At 39.5% G+C, this 12,279-nt stretch overlaps 1 protein-coding gene across 7 annotated transcripts in view; it reads left to right on the plus strand.

The window, feature by feature from the left end:
- TEC (tec protein tyrosine kinase) overlaps window positions 1-12,279 on the plus strand; it is a 169,939-nt gene that overhangs the window by 150,755 nt on the left and 6,905 nt on the right. For all 7 annotated transcript variants that reach the window (XM_086405869.1, XM_086405871.1, XM_086405864.1 and 4 more), the window contains 3 exons: window positions 6,071-6,145; window positions 6,876-7,047; window positions 7,170-7,386. In XM_086405869.1, the coding sequence (XP_086261995.1) occupies window positions 6,071-6,145; window positions 6,876-7,047; window positions 7,170-7,386 (464 nt within the window). The remainder of the gene's footprint in view (window positions 1-6,070; window positions 6,146-6,875; window positions 7,048-7,169; window positions 7,387-12,279) is intronic.

The following is a 12,279-nucleotide window of genomic DNA, read 5'->3' on the forward strand; positions in this document are numbered from 1 at the left end:
GTTTAACCAGAACCTCTTAACCTTGAGATCTGATACATATCTAAGCACCCTCAGTATCTGATTGAGTTCCTCATCTCCAGTCATCCCCTGCGTGATAGTCCGGCACCCTGGCTTATCTTCAGTGAGAATAATCTTGCTGCAAGATTCCTGATAGATGGGCTTAGCTAGAACCATCCCCACTCCTCCCTCCACTGGTGTTTCTTTTAGTAATTTTCCACCCACTGAACCCCACCCTTCTCCTTGGCTGTAAGCTTTCGCTTACCCATGCTGTATTTGGAGTTGAGTCCATCTGTCTCCCCTATTCTAAAATCCCATTGCTGTGGTCCCTATACCTGTCACAGTGGTGCTGATTGAAGCCTGCCGAACCATCTGTGACAGTGTCGTTGAATATTTTTTTTTTTCCTTTAACAGTACCAGACTAAAATTCAACATATGTCTGTGTCAGAGTTGTCACAGAAGCTACCAGATGAGCAGCTTGGGTTTAGGTCTATGTTAGAGGCTTCTAGAAACTAGAGTAATAGTGTCCCAGACAAGTTTCCCATCTTTCTGAATCTCTGCTACACTTGCCACTGAATGGGAATAAACCAAACACCAAAAATAAAACCAGAGACCACAGTTTTGCCCATTGAGGCTCCACAGGATGAAACAGAGAGGTTTCTAGCTTTTGACTTCAAAGGTATAACTGAGTAGAGAGCCAAGCATCCAACCCAATTTATAGATACTTTATTGAAGGCTTTTGCCAAGAATGTTGATATTTGTGACTCTCTTTACTTTTCTCAGATAATGATAGAAACCGTTATTGAAATATAATTTACACATCCTAAAGTTCTTCTGTGTGATATGTTCATAAATTAGTAATTTACAGAGTTGTGTCAACTGTCACCATAATCTAAGGTCATTTTTACTATCCCCCACAAGAAATCTTGAACCCATTAATCAGTTCAGTTCAGTTCAGTCGCTCCGTTGTGTCCGACGCTTTGCAACCCCATGAATCACAGCATGCCAGGCTCCCTGTCCATCACCAACTCCCAGAGTTCACTCAGACTCACGTCCATCAAGTCAGTGATGCCATCCAGCCATCTCATCCGCTGTCGTCCCCTTCTCCTCTTGCCCCCAATCCCTCCCAGCATCAGAGTCTTTTCCAATGAGTCAACTCTTCGCATGAGGTGGCCAAAGTACTGGGGTTTCAGCTTTAGCATTATTCCTTCCAAAGAACACCCAGGACTGATCTCCTTTACAATGGACTGGTTGGATCTCCTTGCAGTCCAAGGGACTCTCAAGAGTCTTCTCCAACACCACAGTTCAAAAGCATCAATTCTTCGACTCTCAGCCTTTTTCACAGTCCAACTCACATCCATACGTGACCAGTGGAAAAACCATAGCCTTGACTAGATGGACCTTTGTTGGCAAAGTAATGTCTCTGCTTTTGAATATGCTATCTAGGTTGGTCACAACTTTCCTTCCAAGGAGTAAGCGTCTTTTAATTTCACGGCTGCAATCACCATCTGCAGTGATTTTGGAGCCCAGAAAAATAAAGTCTGACACTGTTTCCACTGTTTCCCCAACTATTTCCTATGAAGGGATGGGACCAGATGCCATGATCTTCGTTTTCTGAATGTTGAGCTTTAAGCCAACTTTTTCACTCTCTACTTTCACTTCCATCAAGAGGCTTTTTAGTTCTTCTTCACTTTCTGCCATGAGGGTGGTGTCATCTGCATATCTGAGGTGATTGGTATTTCTCCCGGCAATCTTGATTCCAGCTTGTGCTTCTTCCAGCCCAGCATTTCTCATGATGTACTCTGCATATAACTTAAACAAGCAGGGTGACAATATACAGCCCTGATGTACTCTTTTTCCTATTTGGAACCAGTCTGTAGTTCCATGTCCAGTTCTAACTGTTGCTTCCTGACCTACATACAGGTTTCTCAAGAGGCAGATCAGGTGGTCTGGTATTCCCATCTCTTTCAGAATTTTCCAGAGTTTATTGTGATCCACACAATCAAAGGCTTTGGCATAGTCAATAAAGCAGAAATAGATGTTTTTCTGGAACTCTCTTGCTTTTTCCATGATCCAGCGGATGTTGGCAATTTGATCTCTGTTTCTTCTGCCTTTTCTAAAACCAGCCTGAATGTCTGGAAGTTCACAGTTCACATATTGCTGAAGCCTGGCTTGGAGAATTTTGAGCATTACTTTACTAGCATGTGAGATGAGTGCAATTGTGCAGTAGTTTGAGCATTCTTTGGCATTGCCTTTCTTTGGGATTGGAATGAAAACTGACCTTTTCCAGTCCTGTGGCCACTGCTGAGTTTTCCAAATTTGCTGGCATATTGAGTGCAGCACTTTCACAGCATCATCTTTCAGGATTTGAAATAGCTCAACTGGAATTCCATTACCTCCACTAGCATTGTTCATAGTGATACTTTCTAAGGCCCACTTGACTTCACATTCCAGGATGTCTGGCTCTAGGTCAGTGATCACACCATCGTGATTATCTGGGTCGTGAAGATCTTTTTTGTACAGTTCTTCTGTGTATTCCTGCCACTTCTTCTTAATATCTTCTGCTTCTGTTAGGTCCATACCATTTCTGTCCTTTATTGAGCCCATGTTTGCATGAAATGTTCCCTTGGTATCTCTAATTTTCTTGAAGAGATCTCTAGTCTTTCCCATTCTGTTGTTTTCCTCTATTTCTTTGCATTGGTCGCTGAGGAAGGCTTTCTTATCTCTTCTTGCTATTCTTTGGAACTCTGCATTCAGATGCTTATATCTTTCCTTTTCTCCTTTGCTTTTTGCTTCTCTTCTTTTCAGAGCTATTTGTAAGCCCTCCCCAGACAGCCATTTTGCTTTTTTGCATTTCTTTTCCATGGGGATGGTCTTGATCCCTGTCTCCTGTACAATGTCACGAACCTCTGTCCATAGTTCATCAGGCGCTCTATCAGATCTAGTCCCTTAAATCTATTTCTCTCTTCCACTGTATAATCATAAGGGATTTGATTTAGGTCATACCTGAATGGTCTAGTGGTTTTCCCTACTTTCTTCAATTTCAGTCTGAATTTGGCAATAAAGAGTTCATGATCTGAGCCGCAGTCAGCTCCTGGTCTTGTTTTTGTTGACTGTATAGAGCTTCTCCATCTTTGGCTGCAAAGAATATAATCAGTCTGATTTCAGTGTTGACCATCTGGTGATGTCCATGTGTAGAGTCTTCTCTTGTGTTGTTGAAAGAGGGTGTTTGCTATGACCAGTGCATTTTCTTGGCAAAACTCTATTAGTCTTTGCCCTGCTTCATTCCGTATTCCAAGGCCAAATTTGCCTGTTACTCCAGGTGTTTCTTGACTTCCTACTTTTGCATTCCAGGCCCCTATAATGAAAAGGACATCTTTTTTGGGTGTTAGTTCTAAAAGGTCTTGTAGGTCTTCATAGAACCGTTCAACTTCAACTTCTTCAGCATTACTGGTTGGGGCATAGACTTGGATTACTGTGATATTGAGTGGTTTGCCTTGGAAACGAACAGAGATCATTCTGTCATTTTTGAGATTGCATCCAAGTACTGCATTTCAGACTCTCTTGTTGACCATGATGGCTACTCCGTTTCTTCTAAGGGATTCCTGCCCACAGTAGTAGATATAATGGTTATCTTAGTTAAATTCACCCATTCCAGTCCATTTCAGTTCGCTGATTCCTAGAATGTCGATGTTCACTCTTGTCATCTCATTTTGACCACTTCCACTTTGCCTTGATTCATGGACCTGACATTCCAGGTTCCTATGCAGTATTGCTCTTTACAGCATTGGACCTTGCTTCTATCACCAGTCACATCCACAACTGGGTATTGTTTTTGCTTTGGCTCCATCCCTTCATTCTTTCTGGAGTTATTTCTCCACTGATCTCCAGTAGCATATTGGGCCCCTACTGACCTGGGGAGTTCCTCTTTCTGTATCCTATCATTTTGCCTTTTCATACTGTTCATGAGGTTCCCAAGGCAAGAATACTGAAGTGGTTAATAGTCATCACCTAATCCCCTTCACCAGTCCAGCCCTAGGCAACCACTAGTCTATGTTCTCTCTTTACAGATTGGCCTGTTTTGGATTTTCATGTAAATGGAATCATACAATATGTGGTGTATTGTGACTATATGTGGTCTATTGTGCTTCTTTGAGTATAGTATGTCAGAGCCTCTATAAGTACTCTATTCTTTTTCATTGATGAATAATCATCTATTGTGTAGTTGTTTATCCATTTTGTGTCATTCATTAGTTGATGGACATTTGGGTTGTTTGCACCTTTTGGCTGTTTTCAGTTATGCTGCTATGAACATATGTGTACAAGTTTTTGCCTGGGAACATGTTGCATTTTTCTTGGGTACTTACCTAAGAATGGATTTGCTAGATGATATAGCAACTCTGTGTTTAATATTGATGAACTAATTTCATATCAATTTATCCCCCAAAGAATTTTTTCTTATCTTTTATTCTATGCTTTTTCAGTGTTCACATTCCCTTCTTTCTTTTTGTTCTTGTGTGAATTTTATTCTTCATCATTATCTCAGTTAATTCATTTCAGAAACATGTATTAAATGCCTAGTGCATACCAGTAAACTATGTCAGGCTGTAGGGAGACTATGGTGAACTAGATGTTATTAATCTCAACATCTGGTGGGGGAGACACAGAAGTACATAATAATATTAAATTACTATGAGATATCGTATATTAGAGAAAATACATTGTGCTACAAGGTACCTATAGGTGAAATACCTGGGATTTCTTTTTTAGTACTTAAGCAACTTAAGTTAAAGGATTTAATGTACATCTCTGATTTCCAGTAGCTGGTATTCCCAGTTGTTAATGTTGTAGAGTCCAACTTTTTGTTTTGTTTTTTCTCTACGAAATGCTTTATTTTTTAAATTTATTTTTTAATTGAAGGATAATTGCTTTACAGAATTTTGTTGGTTTCTGCCAAACATCAGCATGAATCAACCATAGGTATACATATGTCCCCTCCCTCTTGAACCTCCTTCCCATCTCCCTCCCTATAGAGCCCAGTTTTTATGCTGAGATTACAAATACAGAGTTATGGCAGGTGAATCACTTTAATTTTTAGTAGACTACTGTAGTTCCATTTTATAATTCAAATCTCATACTGGGAAAGAACATGATACAATAATTCATAATAATTTTTGGAAACTAAACATCCTTTAAAATGTTTGCAAAGACAGTATGTTAGCATGGTGCCTGATAAACACTGCATTTTAAAAAATAATGTTGAATGAATAAAAACATATGTATATTTAAAAAATATGAAATTGTCAACTCAGTAGTGAAACCAAGTAGAACCCTGTGGGGCCTTCCTGGGTACAAAAACCCCTGTGTGTTTGCCATTTCTTGTTTGTTTTTTTTAAAAAAAAAAAAAGCCTCCCCTGAATTCCCAAGGAGAGGCTCAAGCAGTTCATGATTAGAGTTACTGGACTCCTAGTTCCTCCTGAAAGGATATAGATAACAATTGGATGCATACCTTTGAGTTGCTCTGCAGAAACTAAGACCCCCATCCAGGTGGAGGAGGGTGACTGCCTGCTGACCCCAAGCAGGTAGACCCCAGACTGGTTGGAACTAGAAGGCTGATGACTGAGATTCCTGAAACATCACGCTGTTACCTACCACCAATCAGTAGAAGGTCCATGAACTAATCACTCATTAGATGATCCCCTCCCATAACATTGTCTTTAAAACCCTTGTTGAAAGGCTTTTGGGGAGTTTGAGTCTTTTGAGCACAAGCCACCCAATTCTCCTTGCTCGGCCCTGCAATAAACCTTTATCTGCTCCAAACCCTGACATTTTGATTTGTTTGGCCTCACTATGCATCAGCCACACAGACTTGCTTTTGACAACGTAGGATCATCTTCCTTCCCTCCTTCCTTTACTTTTTGCCGGGATATAGCACAGGGCTGTATGTACATACAGAAGACGAGCAGTAAGTGAATAAAGGAATGACTTCTGTGGGTGAATTTCTAGTTTAGTGTTTTACTATGCAGAATGATTCAGAGTGAATTCAATTGCAGTACTTCTCTTTGATTTCTAGGACTTGTCACAAGGCTGCGGTACCCAGTCAGCACAAAGGGGAAGAATGCACCAACCACTGCGGGGTTCAGCTACGGTAACTCCTTTCGCAGTTGTGTGGGTCATTTTTCTTGTAAAGAACCCATTATCACAAGGCCAGTTTAGATGTGTAGAATTCCACATACGGAACTGTTTTTATAGAAGTTTATAGTCTGAAATGTTAGATGATTATACTTAAGAGCTGTAGTAACCCTAGGTTTTCTGTTTTCATCATTATTGATTATTTGGCAAAAAAAAAAAAAAAACAACCCGCCTGTTTGTGAAAATGAAGCATTACCATGTTGCTTCTAAATTATATCAAAGTCTTCCTGGGTCTCAGTGGGCTCGGTTGGCTACTCACAGGAATGTAAAGATGGAGGTTAGTAGAGAAGAGATCCAACTTGATTGTGCTACTGGCGAAACTCTTTCCAACTTGATGGACTTGAAAAAAAAAAACTGAAGGAGAGGAATGGTAAAGGAGGAGATATTTGTTTAAAAAAAAGAGGTACCGTTCTTTCATGCTCCATTATTAGCTGATGATGCAGCATCTTCTTTCCTTCTTCAGTTCACTTTGCTTTTATTGCGACAGCTGAGAATGGGTCCATCCTCCTAGAGTAGAAAGCCACCTTCTGGGGTTTACCTGCAGGTTGCAAGTCTGCTCACTGTTTTACCAGTACTAGTATTAATTGTATAATTTTTAGATTGACTTCAGTTATAGTTTGTTTCTCACTGATTTTTACTGTGTTCTCCTGCTTAAATTTTAACCACTTTCTCCTTCTGTCTCACAGAAAAATGGGAGATTAACCCTTCAGAGCTGACCTTTATGAGGGAGTTGGGGAGTGGACTGTTCGGAGTGGTAAGGCTTGGCAAGTGGCGAGCTCAGTACAAAGTAGCCATCAAAGCTATTCGGGAAGGTGCCATGTGTGAGGAAGACTTCATAGAAGAAGCTAAAGTGATGATGTACGTTTCTGTGTTTTTTTCTGGTTCCCCTTTCTGTATTCAGAAGTGGCCCCTTGCCAGCTAACACCCCTGGTGGTTTCTTTCTCCGCAGTAACTCTCTGTATGCTTAACTTCCCTCCCAGGAAACTGACACACCCGAAGTTAGTACAACTTTATGGTGTATGCACACAGCAGAAACCCATTTACATTGTTACCGAGTTCATGGAGAGGGGATGCCTTCTGAATTTCCTCCGCCAGAGACAAGGCCATTTCAGTAGAGATATGCTGCTGAGCATGTGTCAAGATGTGTGTGAAGGGATGGAGTACCTGGAGAGAAACAGCTTCATCCACAGAGACCTGGTAATCATACCACCTGCTTTCCTGTCCCTGGCCAAATTCCTTTGTAATCTGGGTCAGCAGTTCAGTTCAGTTCAGTCGCTCAGTCATGTCTGACCCTTTGCGACTCCATGGACTGTAGCATGCCAGACTTCCCTGTCCATCATCAATTCCTGGAGCTTGCTCAGACTCATGTCCATTGAGTCGGTGATGCCATCCAACCATCTCATCCCCTTCTCCTCCCACCTTCAATCTTTCCCAGCATCAGGGTCTTTTCCAATGAATCAGTTCTTTGAATCAGGTGGCCAAAGTATCAGAGTTTCAGCTTCAGCATCAGTCCTTCCAATGAATATTCAGGACTGATTTCCTTTAGGATTGACTGGTCGGATCTCCTTGCAGTCCAAGGGACTCTCCAGAGTCTTCTCCAACACCACAATTCAAAAGCATCATTTCTTTGGCGTTCAGCTTTCTTTATAGTCCAACTCTCACATCCATACATGACTACTGGAAAAACCATAGCTTTGACTAGTCTACTGGAAAAACCATAGCTTTGTCAGCAGACAAGCAATGATTTATTCATACCCAAGTTTTGTTCTCAACAGTATTTCGCCATTATTTTTAAATGTGGTAAATTTAACTTGCCCGATAGTTTTAACAGAAAGATCTTGTTAAATCTAATACATGTAGTATATATAGTTACAGAGGTCGTATTTCCAAGTTAATAACCATGCACTGATATTTGATCTTCACAAGAATCTCATGAGGTAGCCAGTGATAACAGATTTTCTGACCACCATTGTCTTATATAAGAAAATTAGCATCAGAGAAATGAGATAATTTGCATATGGTGAAAAATGGGTAAGTTAAGGGTTGACTCATCTTTTGACTTAATACTAAGGTCTTTTCTAGACTAGAAGAAGAAACTATTATGTAACAGAAATCCTTTGGTTCATTTTCTTCATTGGGAAGAGATGGAGGGCCATGTTAATAACTCCAGAAAATATCAGTAATCTTGTACTGGTTCTAAATGATTATGATAGAGACACTTCTAGATTTTCCTCTGTCTTATTCTGTCTCCCTTTCCCCTCCATTCTTTTTTCTTTCTCTTTTTCTTCTCTGCCTGTTATTGCCCAGTGTGTCTATTTTCAGTATGTTGGTAGAACTGTTAGTTCCTGTTAAAGTGTACAACCCTCTATTATTAACTGTAGTAATCATGCTATGTCTTAGATACTCAGAACTTATAACTGAAAGTTTGAACCCTTCGGCCAACAGCTCTTCATTTCCCCTATACTGCACCCCTGGCAGTCACCAGTATACTCTCTCTTTATAAGAGTTCTGTTCTTTTTCCCCCGCTTAAATTCCATGTATAAGTGATACCATACAGTGTTTGTCTTTCTTTGACTGACCTATTTCACCTGACATAGTTTATTCCAGATTCATCCGTGTTGTTGCAACCGATGGGATTTCCTTCTTTTTTATGGTTGAATAATGTTCCATTCTGCATGCCTGTGTGTGTGTAGTTATATACATGTGTGTGTGTGTGTGTATATATATATATATGTATGCATGTATATGTACACACAGGTGTATACACACACATACACTACACATGCATGCAGAATGGATGTGTATATACATACACACACACATATATACACACACACACCACATTGTCTTTATTCATTCACCCATTGATGGACACTTACGTTGTTACCATATCTTGACTATTGTGAATAGTGTTGCTATGTATATGGGAGTGCAGATGTTTCTTTAAGATACTAATTTTGTTTCCTTTGGATATGTACTCATAAGTGGGATTGCTGGTTCATATGGTAGTCCATTTTTAATTTCTTGAGGAACCTCCATACTGCTTTCCATAGTGGCTGTACCAATTTGCATTTCCACCAACAGCATACAAGGATTCCTCTTTGTCTACCTTTTATATTTCTTGCTAGTGTTGTCATCTTGTGTTTTTGTTGTAGTAATTCTAATAGGTATGAAGTGATATCTCATTGTAATTTTGATTTGCATTCCCCTGATGGTTTGTGGTGTTGAGCCCCTTTTCGTATATATGTTGACCATTTGTGTGTCTTTTTTTTTGTTTGCTGTGCCATGTGGCATGCAGGATATTAGTTCCCTGACCAGGGATTGAATCCATGCTCCCTGCAGTGCAAGTGCAGAGTCCTAACCAGTGGACCACCAGGGAATTCCCTTGTGTGTCTTTTTTGATGAAATAAGTATTCTGTCCTCTGCCCATTTTTCAATTGAATATTTGCTTTTATTTTTGCTATTGAGTTGAATGAGTTCCTTATTTATCTTAGATATTAACGCTGTATCAGATGAATGGTTTACAAACATTTTTTCCTATTCTGTAGTTTGCCTTTTCATTTTGCTGCTTGTTTCCTTTGCTGTGAAAAAGCTTTTCAGTTTGGTGTAGCCTAGTTAGTTTATCTGTGCTTTTGTTGCCATGCTTTGGTGTCATATCCAAAAGTTAATTTTGTGTATGGTGTAAGGTTAGGGTCCAAGTTCATTATTTTGCATATGGATATTTGAATTTCCCAGCCCCATTTGTGGAAGAGATTATCCTTTCCCTATTGTGTGTCTCGGTGCCCGTGTTAAAGATTATGTAACCGTACATGTGTGGGTTTAGTTCCAGTTTCTCTGTTTCTGTTCTGTTGGTCTATGTTTCTCTTTTTGTGCCTTCACCATACTGTTTTGATTACTGTATTTCTGTAATCTGGTTCAAAATCAGGAAGTGTGATGCCTCCAGCTTTATTATTTTTCAAGATTCTTCTGGCTATTCAAGATCTTTTGTAGTTCCATATGAATTTTAGGATGATTTTTTATACTTCTATGAAAAATGCAGTAGAATGTTGATAGGGTTGCATTTCATCTGTAGATAATTTTAGGTAGTATGGACATTTTGACAGTTATTAATTCTTCCACTCTGTGAACACGGGCCACCTTGCCACTTAATTGTGTCTTCTCAGTTTCTTTCATCAGTCTTACAGTTGCCAATGTACAAGTCTTTCACCTCCTTGGTTAAATTTATTCCTACATATGTTCATGTTCTTTGTACTATTGAAATTCACTTGGTTTATTAATTTCTCTTAAATTTATTCTTACATATGTTAATGTTTTTTGTACTATTGAAATTCACTTGGTTTATTAATTTCTCTTAAATTTATTCCTACATATGTTAATGTTTTTTGTACTATTGAAATTCACTTGGTTTCTTAATTTCTCTCAGTTCATTGTTAGTGTATAAAACAAAACTGATTTTTCTGTTTATTTTGTATCCGACAACTTTACTGAATTCTTTTATTTTTTTAACAGTTTTTTAGTGGAGTCTTTATAGTTTTCTATGTATAAGATCATGTCATCTGCAAACAGCAACAGTCTTACTTTTCTGTTCTAGTTTGGATGCCTTTTATTTTCTTTTCTCCTCTTGTTCTGGCTACGACTCCCAAGTACTGTATTGAAAAGAAGTGACAAGAGTGGGCATCCTTGTCTTGTTCTGAATCTTGGAGAAAATGCTTTTAGCTTTTCCCCATCGAGTATGTTGTTATCTGTGAGCTTGTAATATATGTTTTTATTCTGTTGAAGTATATTACTTCTATGAAGTACATTACTTCTAATTTGTTGAGAGTTTTTAATCGTGAAATCAAGGGATATTCAGTTTTGTCAAATGCTTTTTCTGTGTCTATTGAGATAATCATTTTTATCCTTCCTTCTGTTAGTGTGGTTCCTCGCATTTTTTGATTTGCATACGTTGAACTATCCTTGTATCTCAGGATTAAATACCACTGGATTATAGCATGCGATCATTTTAAATGTGCTATTGAATTCTGTTTGCTAATATTTTGTTGAAGATCTTTACATCTGTGTTCACCAGGGATATTGGCCTATAATTTTGTTTTCTAGTGTCCTTATCCTGCTTTGGTGTTAGGGTAATGTCAACCTTATTAAATGAGATTGGAAGTGTACCTTTTAAAAATTTTTGGAAGAACTTGAGAACTCAAATTTGGTGTTAATTCTTCTTTAAATGTTTGATAGATTTCACTAGTGAAATCATCTAGCCCTGGGCTTTTCTTTCACAAAACTTAAAAATTTATTTATTTATTTTGGCTATACTGGGTCTTCATTGCTGCACATGGCTTTCTGTAACTGTGCTGAGTAGGGTCTGTTCTAGTCCAGTGCATGGGCTTCTCATTCAGTGGTTTCTGTTGTTGGAGAGCGTGGGCTCTAGGGCACGTGGGCTTTAGTAGTTGCTGTGCAGGGGCCTAAGAGCACAGACTCGGCAGTTGTGGCACATGGGCTCAGTTGCTTTATGGCATGTGGGATCTTCTCGGACCAGGGATTGAACCCATGCCCCCTGCATTGGCAGGCGGATTCCCAATCACTGAACAAAACTTTTAAAGACTACATTTTATGATAGGGGCAAAGGACTTTTCAAACTTGAAGATGTGAAAAGGTGGTGGGGTGGGGGGGCTTCCCTGGTAGTCCATTGGTTAAGAATCTGTCTTGCAATACAGTGGACACTGGTTTGATCCTTGGTCCTGGAAGATCCCACATGTTGCAGAGTAACTAAGCTTGAGTGCTGCAACTACTGAGCCCATGCTCTGGAGCTTGCGAGTTGCAACTGTTGAGCCCAAGAGCCCTCGAGTCTCAGAGTCCCACAGCAGGAGAAGCCACTGCAGTAAGAACCTGTGCACCACCAACTAGAGCGTAGCCCCCACTTGCTGCAACTAGAGAAAACCCATGCTCAGCAACGAAGGCCCAGTGCAGCCAGGAAATAAAGAAATTAAAAAATTTAAAAGGAAGATGTGATATGTGTAGCATTAGTTATTGTTATTATTATGTGCAGTGATGATAAAGAACATCTCTTTGTCATATTGAAACTTGTGAACTTAGCAC

Source organism: Bos grunniens, chromosome 6, assembly GCF_055505025.1.
Source record: "Bos grunniens cultivar Pamir isolate PY7600 chromosome 6, Bosgru_T2T1.0, whole genome shotgun sequence".
Taxonomy (NCBI): Eukaryota; Metazoa; Chordata; class Mammalia; order Artiodactyla; family Bovidae; genus Bos; species Bos grunniens.